The 15,987-nt window shown below is 40.9% G+C and overlaps 4 protein-coding genes across 6 annotated transcripts in view; 3 read left to right on the top strand and 1 right to left on the bottom strand.

Annotated features, from left to right (window-relative positions):
* The window catches only part of LOC131134373 (testis-expressed protein 264 homolog), a 32,509-nt gene extending 31,119 nt beyond the window's left edge, over window positions 1–1,390 (bottom strand). For both annotated transcript variants that reach the window (XM_058079595.1, XM_058079606.1), the window contains exon 1: window positions 996–1,390. In XM_058079595.1, coding sequence (XP_057935578.1) covers window positions 996–1,250 — 255 coding nt within the window. In that variant the 5' untranslated portion in view covers window positions 1,251–1,390. The remainder of the gene's footprint in view (window positions 1–995) is intronic.
* Window positions 1,391–1,623: 233 nt separating this feature from the next.
* On the top strand, window positions 1,624–2,666 carry LOC131127771 (glutathione peroxidase 2-like). Its single transcript, XM_058070001.1, has 2 exons — window positions 1,624–1,899; window positions 2,136–2,666. Exons 1-2 carry the CDS (start codon window positions 1,681–1,683, stop codon window positions 2,484–2,486), a joined length of 570 nt encoding a protein of 189 aa, XP_057925984.1. The 5' UTR covers window positions 1,624–1,680; the 3' UTR covers window positions 2,487–2,666.
* A 600-nt stretch (window positions 2,667–3,266) lies between these two features.
* On the top strand, window positions 3,267–5,152 carry brk1 (BRICK1 subunit of SCAR/WAVE actin nucleating complex). The gene is made up of 3 exons (XM_058079114.1): window positions 3,267–3,424; window positions 3,853–3,935; window positions 4,699–5,152. The coding sequence occupies exons 1-3, from the start codon at window positions 3,307–3,309 to the stop codon at window positions 4,723–4,725; spliced, it is 228 nt and encodes a 75-aa protein (XP_057935097.1). The 5' UTR covers window positions 3,267–3,306; the 3' UTR covers window positions 4,726–5,152.
* Window positions 5,153–5,611: 459 nt separating this feature from the next.
* On the top strand, window positions 5,612–15,432 carry rbm5 (RNA binding motif protein 5). Of its 2 annotated transcripts, none has more exons than XM_058088464.1 (25): window positions 5,612–5,750; window positions 5,965–5,999; window positions 6,808–6,976; window positions 8,015–8,173; window positions 8,259–8,328; window positions 8,745–8,818; window positions 9,456–9,539; window positions 9,768–9,828; window positions 10,127–10,186; window positions 10,271–10,431; window positions 10,741–10,838; window positions 10,936–11,023; window positions 11,113–11,175; window positions 11,342–11,396; window positions 12,028–12,128; window positions 12,223–12,358; window positions 12,442–12,533; window positions 12,612–12,779; window positions 12,850–12,990; window positions 13,410–13,496; window positions 13,590–13,766; window positions 13,850–13,924; window positions 13,992–14,092; window positions 14,171–14,300; window positions 14,379–15,432. In XM_058088464.1, the coding sequence occupies exons 2-25, from the start codon at window positions 5,983–5,985 to the stop codon at window positions 14,502–14,504; spliced, it is 2,493 nt and encodes an 830-aa protein (XP_057944447.1). In that variant the 5' UTR covers window positions 5,612–5,750; window positions 5,965–5,982; the 3' UTR covers window positions 14,505–15,432. The 2 variants fall into 2 exon arrangements, with proteins under 2 accessions (XP_057944447.1, XP_057944441.1); XM_058088458.1 differs by having other exon boundaries at window positions 6,808–6,988.
* Window positions 15,433–15,987: the final 555 nt, after the last annotated feature.

The raw sequence follows: 15,987 nt of genomic DNA, 5'->3' as shown, positions 1-15,987 counted from the left end.
ACAGACATTATTGCCTGCTGTGCACAGACTCAGATATGTTTGGACAAGCTCTCCGAGAACAGAAGGCAGGAAAACATCTCAAACACTTCCAACTAACTACATTTTATATGTCGTGCGATGGCGTGGAATTGAGTCTACACACGTAGACTTGATCTGACCTCCTATTGTGGCCAAGGTATACAGTAATAACTGATTCCAGACCTGACCGTGATATGTGTATTTCAACAAAATACTTCTTAGTTACGGTGTAGAACACCTGTTCATGACTTCTAAATATGGATTTTAACATTATTAGAGCCCTCTAGATATGAAATAACGTGCTTATAGTCACCTTTACACTCGTATTACCCTTCTTTGGAATTTGCCCATCATCCACAATCTTTATGTGAGACATGAGCATGTGTCTTTCTCTTTTCTGTCTGTTCTAAAGATATAAAAAGAGATTAAAAAAATGGATGCATGTAATGGGACGCACCTATTCCAGCATAAAGCCTCCAAAAAGCACCAACAATGCTCCACTTCTATCATGTGAGCTGTATATGAAGTACATTGTTATTATTATTATTATTGTTATTAACCTTGTTTCAATTAAAAAGAAGGTTTTATAAATGCAAACAATTAGGACACCCCAAAACTACAAATTAAGTTTGGAATCTGAACATCAACACACCAGCCAACACCTCATGCATATGTATCACAAGTCATGCATCCAAAATGTTATGAAAACAGTAAAGGTCATTGCTGACTGCTATATATTTTTTTAAATACTTCTGACGTGATGCATGATAATTGTGCTGATTTAATGTAACTTCTAGTTCAGCGTCGATTGGTCTTGATGGAAAAGTACTGTCGCCATCTAGCGACCAAAAGCAAACACTGCACAACCCTGATCCGTAACACTGACTTTTTTAATTAAACAAGTACACTTTAAAGTGCAAAACTAAAAGCAGCGGCATGACAAATGTTCTTTATCTGTTCCCTTGTATTTTGCTTACCTTTTTAGGATCATCATAAAATATCCCCATGCAAGAAAGCGTCGGTCCGATACTGTTCGCTTCCTTAAAAACTTCCCCGCAGTTTTTATACGGTCCCTCTTTAAGTTTGTAAACAAATGTGGCTTTCTTTATAGGGGGATATCCAGTGAATACGATGATTTGTGAGAAAAGCCCCGAGTACAAAAAGTAACCTGCTAGCAGCAAAAGAACGAGAGACAAGCTAACGGCCACACACACGCTCGTCCACTCGGACATTATCGATAAATAACTCTCGTCTTGTTTTGTAGATGTGGAATGTTATTGTATAGAAAATAATCAAACTACTTCCACTCATTCACTGCGAGGAGAACTTTGGATGAACATAGCATTGAAATCACTTGGACTCGCAATGAATGAAACTTCCTGGAACGTACCATTACAGCCCTTTCAGGGGTGGAGGTAATAGTTTCAAACGCATGTTACAAAGATGGCTGCATTATTAGTAAGCTAACTTAGTTAAATTACTCTCTTATTTCCTCTTCCTGTAATGTATTCGACATTTAAATTACTTAATGGTATAGTACAGTTAAACAAGTAATAAAGTGGTACAATCCATCTTAGCCAGCCCTTTATCTATGACTAAAAGGGGCTGGGCTGGGTCAACCTAAAGATAAACATTACATTTTGTGCACACTTCCGGAATAAAATGGCTGCAAGAAGGTTTTACGATCTGACTGCGAAGTTACTGACTGGCGAAACTTTGCGTTTCTCTTCGCTGAAAGGGAAAGTGGTCCTCGTTGAGAATGTGGCGTCTCTCTGAGGAACAACAACCAGGGATTACACCCAGATGAACGACCTTCACTCCCGCTACTCTTCCAAAGGCCTCGTTGTTCTGGGTGTACCCTGCAATCAGTTTGGACATCAGGTAGGGAGAGACGCCGAGCTCCAAAAGCGCTCAATTATTTAACAATACATTGGTAACTGAATTGGCCACCACCAGGGGGCGCTTTAAGTTGTTAGTTATGGCATAACTGGTCAAAACAACACCACCAGGGTGGTTAAATAAATTGGTTAAGTATTTCATAATCCACACAATGTCATAATAGTCTGTACTTTTTTCATTCTTATCAATGGATTACAGTACATTATTGTTTATTACAGGAAAACTGCAAAAATGAGGAGATTTTGAGGTCCCTGCAGTACATCCGTCCAGGGAATGGCTTCCAACCAAAGTTCCCGCTTCTGGAGAAAGTGGATGTGAATGGAAAAGATGCTCATCCGTTGTTTGTCTATCTGAAAGAAAAGCTCCCGTTCCCCTGTGATGATTCCATGGCTTTCATGACAGATCCCAAGCTCATCATTTGGAGCCCTGTCCGTCGGAGTGATGTCTCCTGGAACTTTGAAAAGTTCCTAGTGAGTCCGGGTGGGCTGCCCTACAAGCGATACAGCAGGAATTTCCACACTATTGACATAGAAGCTGATATTAAGGAGCTTCTTAAGCAAGTCGAGTGAAATGAATGATGGATGATATTTGCTTTACACTGTGACTGTTCAGCCATTTTACTCAATGATGATACTCCTTGAAATATTGGATGGGGAGTTTCTGATGTCAATGTAAAAGACTGATTCAGACACAGCGTGGCCTGATATCGCCAAGTTATTTGACGACAAAAATAAACATTTCATTTGAAAGGATATGGGTCATAACTGTCTGGTTTACAATGCACATAAGCACATAAGTCATCAGACACAACTTTAGGTACACCTGCACAGTTTAATGAGATCCGAGGCAAGCTCAAAAATTGTCATTACAAAGATAACAATTTTGTTTAAAGTACTTACCTGGGAGGTGTGTGCAACTTAATGATGCTGTGCACTTCTACAACAAATGCATAATAATTATTTTGTTAAATTAATACTATTCTGTCCTTATCAATTGAATGTGTTAATTTTTTACATTTTAAGACCTTATTTAGAATCTGGAAGCATATGTTTGACATACCATACTACATAAATAAGACGAATTGATTTTATACAACAAAAAAATCAGCTATAGTCAGGGGACCACCATAGAAACGCGGTTTAATTAGTGTGATATTGCAGACAGTGGCTTTACTTTAATATTAAAATTCTGAAAATACAAATTTTCAAATTTTATTGTAAATAGTAACGCATAATTTTTGTAATATATATTTTATTACAAACTTCAATTGTACAAAACAGTATAAGCAGAATTACAGGAACAAGTAACGTATAATATATAACGAAGGCGTTCTACGGTCTACTTCCGGTTTGCACAGCTGGACTCAAAGAGCGACTCGACTCATCCAACATGGCCGGCCAGGAAGACCCAGTGCAGAGAGAAATCCACCAAGACTGGGCCAACCGGGAGTATATTGAAGTGATCACGAGCAGCATCAAGAAAATCGCCGACTTCCTTAACTCGTTCGGTAAGATTAGCGTTCTACGGTGTATGTTTATGCTTCGCCAAACCGAGAGATTAGCCTCTCCTGTCGTCGTTAGCATGCTAGTGATGTTCATTTTAGCCACTCCCAGATAGGCTCGTGAGCGTATTATTGTTCTTTTTTGTGAAAGTGGCATGTCCTTGTCGAGTTGTATTTACGTTTTGTTGTTGTTATTAACTAATGTTAGTTTTAAAATACCCCCAAATTAAACTTAAGCAAGTTTATTCGAGCCGCTTGGTCACAGCAATCTGCTAATGCTAGCGAGGTGGCTAGTGTTCTCGCTCTTGTAAACATGTATTTACAATTGATACATGCTTTTGTGTTGTTGATGATGTGCATTAGTCTGTCATTTGGAGATGTATGCATAGTTGGATGAAGTCGAAAATGTAATCTTGCATCATGTCCCCCATTAGACATGTCATGTCGATCTCGTCTGGCTACGCTCAATGAGAAGTTGACAGCCTTGGAGAGGAGAATTGAATATATCGAAGCAAGAGTAAGTATAAAGGGTGTTATTAAGACAACGTATTAAGACAACGTGGTAAAATCACAAGAATAAACTAGTATTGCTCTGGAGAACAAAATGTAACTTGTAATTTGAATGCCTGTTTATCAAAATTCCCACACGAACCTGAATGCAGCAGCTGCCATACTGTATTTAAAATACAGGTGGTCCTCCTTCCTAGACTGTGATGTATGTCCACGTTTCATGTACTGCCAGTTGGAAATCTTCAATTAACTGAAGTCATACACACTATACACAGCACATAAAGGACATATAAATACAATAATAGAAATATTAAATCCAATAATGAAATGAAACTAATTGAAACACATTACTTTTATCAATGGTGGTAGCTTGGAGGCATTTTATACCTTCTTAAAATATTATCCCAGGCTAGTCTGGGTCTCCCAGATCCTTGTAACAGATTCCATGACACCGCTAGCATTCATTAGCATTCAATAATATTTATCCTTAGTGATGGTTGCAGTAGTGGCGTGGCTAGGACCAATCAAGCAGCTGATGTTGAGCCTTTATGTTGTTCATTTTGACTTCCTTGGTGACGGCTTTCCTTTTCTTTGGCGCGCTGCCACTAGGGAGACATATTGAAGTCCATAACATCCTTCCATAAAACCAAGGACCTCCTTTGACTATTTGTCTAATCAGATGTCCTCAACAATGCTTGTAATAGTATGAGTTTTGTATTTTGTGTGGCATCCAACACGTGTACCATTTATATGTTTATCTGTCATTATAGGTGACTAAAGGAGAAACCTTGACATAAACGTCTTCATGGACCATCGCAGCCTCCCACTGCTGTCTTCCCAACTCCCGCTGTCCCAGACTATCTTCTTTGTTTGTGATGGATTCCACCCTTTGTTTTGCTGCACATTTATTTGAATGCATTATATTCCTAGTGTTGCTTGTTTCATCTGATGCCACCAACATTTGTACGTGTCTCCTCGGCATGATATTTTTAAGAAAGTAACTTAAAGTGATAACATTTTGTGGATTTTGGTTGTCGCTTAAGGGAAGGGAAGGGAATGTGTCATACACCATGTCAAAAACACAGCTCAGAAGTGATGAGTGGGGGAACATCCTCTCGTGCCAAGTTCAACAAGTCTTGTTATGTGGTCTTTATTAAGGACTGATGTGTATAGTGTACTGTTGGTCACGTGTCAACATTTGCAAACTGTAATAAAATATAAGAAAAACAACAGAGTTGCTGTTTGACAAATAATACATTGTTACATTGCTGAAAATAATTTAGACCAGTGGTTTTTCATAGTGTCAAATATGTTTTATCTTGGACCTAACCAATGCATTAATGTTGCTTAATACATATTTATTGAGAAATTATATTATGAAATGTATAAAATTAAGCACGCCACTGAAATATTTGAGGTTAGGCCGCAGAATTGCAAAATGGCGATAATTTGGCGTTACTTTGCCCTGATCTATTGTTTTCAGGTAAGAATATTGATCTATTTCGGACATCAGTAAATTTATCTGACTCTCGAAACACACGGCACACAATTTGACGTTATGCCCTACATTTTTATAAACAATGACGATAAATGAAATTCAGATTGATGGATACACGTCTGTTGGATGATTAACAAAAAGGCCGATAGGCGCCTGTCAGGCAAAATCGGGATAGAACTGTGGAGGCTTAAAACACCAATGCATGCTGGGAAGAAGAAGGTGTCGTCGTTTTGTTAGAAGTCCTTGACCGCATTCGGTTTTCAATTTCGCAAATATTGCGTTGAAATCTCCACATAGTATAGTCAACATTAACTAACCGTACGGGTGAGTTTATTTAACTTGTAACTGCAAAATGTAATCTTTAATGGCTGTGAGTTTACGTCGTTTTTTTAACGCTTGTGAAATGACGACTTGAAAATGAGAGCGTTTAGCGCCACCATAACCATTGACGTTTCAGTTGCTGCAGTTTCCCTTCGTGCCTGTGAATGTAATTACAGGCTAATTAATTTTTAATAATGTTTTCATGTTTGTGTTGCAGAGGTTGTGTAGGGGAGAAATGGGAGCAGATAAGAGGTGAGTACCAGCGGCGTTCGCCGCCATGTCGGTTAGAATGTCAGTAATGCAACGGTCATTTCACGCAGACGTCAAAAAATATTAGACGATGCATTTTTTTAACTACGTATCACTAAAGCTTCTTTGCCTGGCTCTATGAGTTCTAAATATCTTTCAAATGTAGTTATTAAATTGATTTGGTTTACCGACCTGCCACATGTTGGTAGTGTATGTTGTACGATTGGACGTTGTCGTGCTATTTGGTTAGCATTCAAAGAAGGGTTTTATGCAAGTTTTATTAGTCATTGTTGCAGACATTGAAATGCAGCTCAACAGATGAAAACGCACAAGTGTAGGGAACCCATGGCTCGCGTGCCATATATGGCTCTTTCAATGTCTGCATCTGTCTCTCAGACGTTTTTTTATCTTTACAATTTGGATTTTTTTCACTGACATTCTAAAGTAAAAAGTTACAAAAATCAGTTATAAAAAAAAAAAAAAGATTCTAAATGCAGACACAACTGTTTCCGGGACTGATGCCAAATCATGATTATAATTGGCTAATGTGGTAGCCTACCGGGTCACTGAGTGGACATGAACTTCCCGCCTACCTAATTCTGTACCTGGAGCGCAAATAAGAACGAAAGACGAGTACCTTGTATTTTAGCAGGAATGAACAGTGGAATACCATCTACCTCTAAATATCCCGGAAGAACACCCGGAAGAAGATATGCCAAAAGTTACCCGAAAGTGCAAGATAGCCATTAGGGTTGGGGCGATATTTTTTATGTTGTTGCTTCATTTGTCCTTCTAATGTTTTGTCAAATAGGATAAGTCGATCTGAACGGAGCGGCAGGTATGGCTCCGACCAGACACGCGATGATTCCGATTGGCGTGACAGACGAGAGCGGGATCAAGAGCGTGACCGCCGCTGGGCGGAAGAGAGGCGAAGCGATCGCAGTGAGGGAGAACGCCGTGGATCCAGGGACAGTCCAGAGGTGATTATGCCTGTATGCTTCTTCTCTTGTTTTTAGTGGGAGTCCTGTTGTTTCAGAAAGCAACCTCTTTGGAATGCTGCCCATCATAATCAACTGCAATCTTTGTGTGAGACATGTCTTTCTCTTTTGTATATATATGTTATGGAACACACCTAAGGTCTAAAATAGTTTTTTTTTTATCCATGCTGTGAGCATGTAGTAACAGGTACAGTTATAATAACATCCTTGTAGTATTTTGGGAACTTCTTTCCTGGTTGCATTGATTTCACATGGCAACATAAAAAGAACGACAAGATAAGATATGCCTTTATTCGTCCCTCAGTGAAGAAATTTGCATTGCACAGCAGCAAGAGTACAGAATCAGTTAAGCAGTACAAAATACACAATTTAGAAAAATAAACAACCCAAGTATTAACAAAATCAACAGTTTTACCCAGAGTTATATACAAATACAGTATGCAGATAATATGAAACGAGATGAGATATATGACCAGTGTATACACTGAGATCTTGCTAGTGAGTTAATATGAGGCATTATAGAAATACTTCACATAGAACTTAATATATTGCATTTAGAGCCTCAATATTTTGCACGTGGAGGTTGATCAGATATTGCACAGAGAATGGAGTCTGGAGTAACTATACTGAAAATAAAAAAACAAAGTATTGCACAGATGTACATAGCGTGTAGAAGTGATACACCTAGCATCTTAAACAAAGTGGCAGTGGCGGCATCTCTAGTATTTAAGCTCCAATATATCCAGGTGTAGTATACCTGTGTGAGACATACCATATTGGCTACGAACTCCAACGTCACCACGTCACACACAATTCCTATTCCTGTTGTCGAAAGGACTACAAAGACACACAGCGACACACTTAATGCTGAATGTGAGCTCTATGTGCTTTCCAGTCTTGTGTAGTAAAGCACTACACAATGCTACATTATAAAGATTCTCTGTTCAGAAAAAAAGACACTTCAATGAAAACTTCACACAGACACGCTGATGTGTTTGAACTGATGTGTTTGTATTCAAGCCAAGAGAACGGAAAAGACGCAACAGCGATCGATCAGAAGATGGGTACCATTCGGACGGAGACTACCCAGATCAAGACTACAGAAGAGAAGCTGGCGATGAGAAGCGAAGCAAGACCATCATGCTCTGGGGTCTCTCTCCTCACGTCACCGAAGAAGATGTATGCATCTTGTGCACGTCTGCGGCCCCTTGTGTTGTGGCTGAAGGCCTTTTTTAAACCATCCTCTTGCCCGTTTGTCCTTCAGATTTGTTTCGCCATTGATCAGCTGGAGGGTCCCCAGCCCGCCGATGTCAGACTGATGAAAAAGAAGACAGGTGAGAGTGGGACACATGATGCACCCTGCCTTTCCCCTAGTCTTTTTGACCGTAGGGCAAATCTGCTTCCGTTCAGACCCATTTTCCCATAGCAGCATGGCCGGGTTAGTTCTTAAGCAACGTAAAATGGTGGTTCCAAGTGCCATCAGTGCAGTTCATTATGAATCCTGTGAAGGTAAGTAACAAGAGCCATTGGCGCACATTGTATTAGTTAGCCTGGCGTGAACATTGGTATCAGTGGTGTTCCCTTTTTTTTTAATTTTTTTTTTTTTTGCTATGGTAAAACTCTTAAGGAGCGGCCTGTTGTTTACCACACAAGGCCTGGGTCGTGAAGCAGTTTGTGGAACAGTTTTAATAATATGCCCTTGGACTCTTAACTAACACGCCTCCCGTCTATATTTGAATGCTGTCTCTAGGTATAAGCCGTGGTTTCGCCTTCGTGGACTTTTATCACTTGCAAGATGCTACCCGATGGATGGAGACCAATCAGGTTGCTTCACAATCGCCAAGTCTAGTTTTAATCTTGGAGATCTAGGGAAAATAACCCCAAAGGCAACCAAAATGTTTTAGACCAATAGATTCTATGCCACAGAGCAGATTTTTTTTTATGATTGTTGGTTTGTGGATATATAAGTATATAGTTTAATAGTACCATCTACCCTTTTTTATGAATTGTAAGGCCATCTCTTTTGATTAACACAGTTAACACATGATCATGATATCAATACTGGTATTATTGATTAGATTTTGATAGTTAACTGCAAACAGACTTTTTATAAGCCATGGAGTGATTTTTTTTTTTTTAATCTCCTGTTTCATTTTAGACCTTTTCTCCAACATTTTTGTGGGAAGCTCATGTATGGTTTTGCAGAGAGCAGTCAGCATTGTCTTTCAGGGTCACATAATACACTTTGCTCCAGCTCAGTCTGGGCACTCGGGTCCCAAACACTTAAAGAAACCCTCTTACACATCACATACATCACATGTCTGTCTTTAGCACAAAGGATATGTGCTGGGGGTCCCTCACATTCCCCCCCCATTCTCTCCCCTTCCAGAATGCTTACTCTGTTGAGTTGAGATCAACACACGCCACAAATAGGCGGGTAACACTTGCATTCCTTTTTCAGAAACGCCTGGTCATCCAAGGGAAAAGTGTGGACATGCACTACAGTCATCCCAGACACAACTATGCCGACTGGCTCTGCAATACTGTAAGTTAGTGCTCTGTTGTTATGCCATGAAATAGACGAGCACATATGCTCATGCTTGATTAGCAGCAGTCATGTTAGCTTGTGTGTAGACTAATGGTAGAACTTAGGTGGCATCTGGGGTTAATCAGTAAGGTGTGCTGCATCAATATTGACTGCAAGTTGTCACAGGCAGTGCCGCTGGGGCTTTAGCAGGTGTATAATAAAAATGATGTGAACGGTTACTTGCAGTGTGGCCTGTACAATTTCCGGAGGCGGCTGAAGTGCTTCAGGTGTGGAGCAGCCAAAGTTGGTAAGTAGTGAAATCAACAGGAGGCCACCGACTTCCAACATCCGAGCAGTCAGAGGCAGCAGTGTTGGGATGCTACATTAGCCTTTTTTTTTTGTTTGTTTTTTGGAGTTGTGAAAGCTTACAAGCAAGACATACAGTGCTGTCACTTTTTTTTTTTTTAGATGGGAGAGAGCATGTACTTCAAACTATTGGCTTAATTACAAACCTGTATCCTGTCATGGGTTGTAGCTGCAGTTGCATTTTGTTGACTACTCTGAAAGTCAAGGTTTTGCACCTCGTCTTGTCTGTCTGTCAACAGAAGATTCAAACAGTAATGATGTCCCCGAGACTCAAGCCAGCGGAGAGTACTGTGGCGACAGTAAGCCCTTTTTATTGCACCCCCTAATTTGGAACACGGTGTTACGTGTGGAAATGTACTCATTTTGTTCATTCTCGTTCGCAGCAATCATCCTGAGAAATATAGCCCCCCACAGCACCGTGGAAGCCATCATGACCGTCCTGGCACCATTTGCTAATCTTTCCCCAAACAACATTCGCCTCATCAAGGACAAACAGACGGGCCAGAACAGGGGCTTTGCCTTTGTTCAGCTGTCTTCTCCTCTGGTAAATTAAAAAAACAAAATATATATATATATATACACACACACACACAGTATATAATGATGGTAATTATTGAATTCATCACTGGGGTTCATGATAATTATCGGGCCGATAAGGGGAGTACAATACAGTAGCGGGCATATTGCCGACATAGTTGCAAATGGTACTTAGTCATGATTAATTTTAAAATGGTGATTAATCAGTGGAATTAATGATTAAAAGTTATCGTTTGACAGCCCTAATTTACATTGATCTTTGAATGTCCACACCAGTGGGGAGGTAATCTATTATTATTATTATTTTTAAACACAGGAGGCCTCTCAGCTGCTCACCATCTTGCAAGGACTGCAGCCTCCACTAAAACTGGATGGGAAGACAATTGGAGTGGACTATGCCAAGAGTGCCAGAAAGTGTGTAGCCATCCTAGCCGCTTTTATCTTACGATTTCTGAATCTGACACATGCAGTATGTTAAGTGTAGCTGGAATAATTGTTTGGTTTTCACTAGGGACCTCTTGCTCCCTGATGGGAATCGTGTCAGCGCCTTCTCTGTCGCGAGCACAGCAATTGCTGCAGCTCAGTGGTCCTCAAGTCAGGTAGGCGCCGTTTCTGTCAGCATCAGTCCTTTTGTTGTTGCAAGTTTTCAGCTCCAATATTTGCTTTTATTTTGCCTCTTTAACCCCAGCCGAGCGGAGAGGGACCTTCGGAGTACAGCCTCTTGCAAGAGGGCTTCCCTCCAATGTCACAGGTTAGTAGCACTGGCATGCGGGTGTGTGGGTTGGATGGGTGGTAGTTGGAAGTTAAGTAAAATTGTATTTGTGGCGGTTAACACTGCACAATCAACACATCCTAATTCCGATTGGTAAACCTCAAAATCAAATGTATTCCACTGACCTTGCTGCATCCTTTTTCAGGCTTTTTATCAAGCTGCAGGAGCCAGCACTTCGCAGGAGAATGGGCTTCTTGGAGGTAACGGTCGCTAACCACAATTTAGATGTTGGCCGTCCTGTATGGAACGCAGTCGTCCCTTGCTGTATCGTGTGTTTTCAGGAAAGTAATAAATGTGGGCTGTTTGTGGTAGACTAGTTTATTATTAGTCAAAGTATAATCTGGCCACTAGGTGGCAGTATTGACACAACATTGATACTTTACAGTACATTACCTTAATACTGCAGACAGCCATGGCATTGTTCCACATGATCGGAAAAGGTTTGTCTCCCATGTGTTCACAATTTTTAAGGTTTAGTCTTAAATATAGAAGACAGGCTAATGGGTTAGCCCGGCAGTGTAGGAGTTGTAATGTGTCATAAACAACTGCAGGAGTTTAAAGGTTGTTATTTCTTCTCTACGGGGCTCTGATGTTAAAAACAATATCTACAAAGTCATAAACAGGTGTTCTGTGCTCAACTACAAACATAATCCATTAACATTGAAGCCTATATCACAGAAATTAATGTCTGGAACCAATTAACCGTTATAAACAAGGGACGACTGTTTGACGAAATATTTACATAAAATAATGTTACCATTCGGTCACAGCTGAAATGCAAGCAGATAAATGGACTGCACTGATGTGTAAAACTTTTGTGTCCAATGTTAGCCGCTCCTGGAATGAAGATTGTTCCGACTGCAGCTGGCGTCGTCCTCTCCCCGGCTGTCCAAGTCTACCAACCTCATATAATTGCCCAGCCTGCTCTTCAGGTAGCGTGTGCAGTGACTTTCGTTTGACGTGGAATGCGGCTGTGGTTAGTTGCACTTCACAAATAAACAAGCGCGGCGTGTTGATTCCTCACAGGGATTGCCGTTTGGCCAGCAGTTGGAGGCTAAATCCCAGACCGGACTTCTCCCTGCTGCTGAAGCTGCTCCTGTTGCCACGACAACAGCTGCCGGTACAGCCACAACCTCTGCACAGGCTACAGATGCTGCCCCCGGTATGAACACTTACTCATCTTCACCATATTTGACTTGTGAGTGATTATGTGCTGTAGTTTGTAATATGTTGTGATTGGTACAGGTGCTCCGGATGCATCCACTTATCAGTATGATGAGGCCTCTGGTTACTATTATGACGCTGTGACTGGCCTGTACTACGACCCAAACACGCATGTAAAGCAGTACACAGTCGCAACGTTAGTCCATGTCCTGAACAATGTCATGATGCACTTCCTTTATTTTCCTCCGCAGTATTACTACAACTCTCAGACTCAGCAATATCTTTACTGGGACAACGAGAAGCAGACATATGTCCCCGCCTCGGTCGACGCAAACTCTGCACAAAGTGCCGCCGGCGCCAAAGAACCTCGAGAAGGAAAAGAGAAGAAGGAAAAACCCAAGAGCAAAACTGCTCAACAGGTAGCATACTTTGGTAAATATCAGTACAATTCACTTCCTCACCTTTTTTATTCTTGATGTCCCACCCCAGATTGCTAAAGACATGGAGCGGTGGGCTAAAAGTCTCAATAAGCAGAAGGATAACTTTAAGAGCAGCTTCCAGCCAATCAGCCAAGAGGAAAGGAAGGAGGCAGCAGCTGCTGATGCGGGCTTCACGCTATTTGAGAAGAAGGTACGCCAGCAAGCTTGAGTTGTTGTCTTCATTTAGTTGAAGGGCTGTCACGAGACGAGATGTCAACATTACTTAAAAGAAAAGTACAGTAGGGGGAAAAAAATCCAACAAGTACCTGTACATGTGACTGTGTTCTACTCGTTTAATTTCTACTGCATTGCACACTTCTGCTACTTCGCCCACCAAGACAGACTGTGCCATTGTTCTATGCAACAGGCCAAGGCGATAAAACACAATGCACAGAGTGACCCTCCACCTGGAAACCACTTTGTTGTCATTTATTGTGATTATTAATTATTTAATATCGTAGCAGGCCTAGTGCCCACGAGAAATACCTGTCACGTTTGAATCTGATGAGATCTTGTGACACCTCATCATGTGTACATCATTTTTATCTAATGTATTCATTCCATTCTCAGCAAGCCGGAGTTCTAGACAGAATCCCTCCCGAGATGATGAATGTCCCAGAAGAGGAAGCGACCAGCAGTTCTAGCAACGCCTCCAAGGTGAGTGTTTCTTCCACCTCTGCCATATTGTGTGTACGGCAAAGACTTATGGCATTAGAAGTAAATGTGTTTATGCTACTGCTGTGCCATCAGCCTGGCCTAGTGGCAGCCTACAGTGGCGACAGTGACCCGGAGGAGTCAGCCGAGGGTGCCGACGGAGGCCAGGACAAGATGACCGATTGGAAAAAGCTGGCCTGCTTGTTGTGCCGGAGGCAGTTCCCCAACAAGGAAAGTTTAATTCGACACCAACAACTGTCAGATCTCCACAAGGTAATGAGCACTCTCGCGCCGTCTGTTGACTTCACGACCGCATTCAACTTTTTGCTCATGTGGGATGTCATCCGTCTTTTCAGAAAAACCTGGAAGTCATGCGCCGATCCAAAATGAGTGAATCAGAGCTGGAGGAGCTGGAGAGAAGCGAATCAGAGGTTTGATTCAAAGATAATTACGGTGCGAGTGGAATATTTGCTTCTTACAAAGTGTGTGTGTGTGCAGTTGAAGTACCGAGACAGAGCAGCTGAGAGAAGAGAAAAATATGGCATCCCTGAACCTCCCGTTGCCAAAAAGAAGAAATACTCCCAACCAGCTCCAGCAGTGTGGGTATCTTGCTAATAAGTTAGCATGATTTACTTAAGTCATGTTTTCCTCAAGATCCAATCTGTCCCTTCTTGTAGTAACTACGAGCAGCCCACCAAAGATGGCCTCAACAGCGACAACATTGGCAACAAAATGCTCCAAGCGATGGGCTGGAAGGAGGGTAAAGGTCTTGGTCGCAACCAGCAGGGCATCACGACTCCCATCGAGGTATTCATTTAGTTGGAGTGGAACGCTGAGGTGAACGTGCCACATCACCTCATTCATTATCCATTTGCCTCTTTTAAGGCCCAACTGAGAACAAAAGGAGCCGGCCTCGGCACCAAAGGCAGCAACTACACCCTGTCGGCATCAGACACGTACAAAGATGCAGTCCGCAAAGCCATGTTTGCTCGCTTCACTGAGCTGGAGTGAATGATGAGCCTCAGACGAAAGTGAATGCTTCCAAGATTCCTTGAAGGCAGGACATTCTCCCGCTCCTCCATCTTGCCTCTCGCCACCGTGGCCAAAAACCACACAACGGAACCAATCTCATATTGAGGCATGTGAACTTAAATAGTAAATATAAATTATACATTGTACATATGCACAGGATACGTACAGTTTGTTTTACTTTTTGTGGTGCTAATGGGATGTTGACTTAAAGGAAAAGTACACTTTAATTTTGCCCATCATCCACAGTCCTTATGTGACAAGGACAAACGTTTTCTGTGCGTTCTAATGATATACAAACGGAAAAAGAGGCAGCTAATAATGCCCGTAATGGGACACGCACCTATTCCGCCTAGAAAGGCTGCTATTAAAACGCCTCCAGAAACCTCCAAGGTTTTCTATTCATGCTGTGTACAGATACATTCATGATAATATGGAATACTTAACAGTATTTTGCTCATTTTAAGCAGAAAGCCCTTCTTGGGTGCGTTGATTTTACACGGCAACACGGACAGGAACGCTACACCTAGCATCAAACAGTGGCTGTAGCCTTCATTTTGGCTAGTAGCCTGAGGCATCAGGAGCCAGTCTGTGCTGAAGCTAGCCACTACCACAGTTGTGGTGTGGCTATAGTTTGGTCAATATGCAGGTCATATGGAAATGTTGTATTATGTTTTTTTTCCTGCAGGCTTTATAAGTGCATCCCATTCTTGCTGATGACTCCTTTTTTATCTGCTTTTATATCTTTAGAACGCACAGAAGAGAAGTTGTTTGTTCATGTGTCACACAAGGGTTGTGGATAACGGGGGAAAAAATACACTTTTCCTTTTAAGTATATTAAGACTGTACAGTTTATACAAATGTTCTTGTCTGTTTAGGGAAAATAAATTACACGAGAAATCCTCTTTTACAGCAGTGTCATTGTTAAAACTTGGGTTTGCAAATGAGGGAAGGGCTGTAAAATAATACAGTTTCTGTGCTGTCTTAAAATAGAATTGATACATATACATTGGCATGTCTCCACCTTTGCTAAGGAATCCGGCCTTTCTAAAAAAACAAAACAAAAGCATACTAAGCAAACACTAGATTTAATGCACCTCTTCTTTATCACAACATATATCTTATACCTACATAGCCTGCTTTTGCCTTATATGAAATTTGTCAGATTTTTTTGTAAAAATTAAAAATTATAAAATTATAATATACATGAAATAATATATCTAAAAATATCAAATTATAATATATAAAAATATTAAATATAAAAAATACCAATTTATTTTAAGAGGGCTGAAGCTCCCTAAAATAATTAGCCTATTATTATTGCAATCATTATTCTTCTGATTATTACTAGTACTACTAAGTAGTAGTAGTAGTAGGTGGCTAATATTAGCATACTTTTGCCTTATATGAAATTTGTCAGATTTTTTTGTAAAAATTATAAATTAATATACATGAAATAATATAT

This window comes from Doryrhamphus excisus, chromosome 1 (assembly GCF_030265055.1).
Source record: "Doryrhamphus excisus isolate RoL2022-K1 chromosome 1, RoL_Dexc_1.0, whole genome shotgun sequence".
NCBI classification, from domain to species: Eukaryota; Metazoa; Chordata; class Actinopteri; order Syngnathiformes; family Syngnathidae; genus Doryrhamphus; species Doryrhamphus excisus.
The sequence above is the reverse complement of the archived record's forward strand: the minus strand, read 5'-3'. Positions and strand labels throughout refer to the sequence as shown.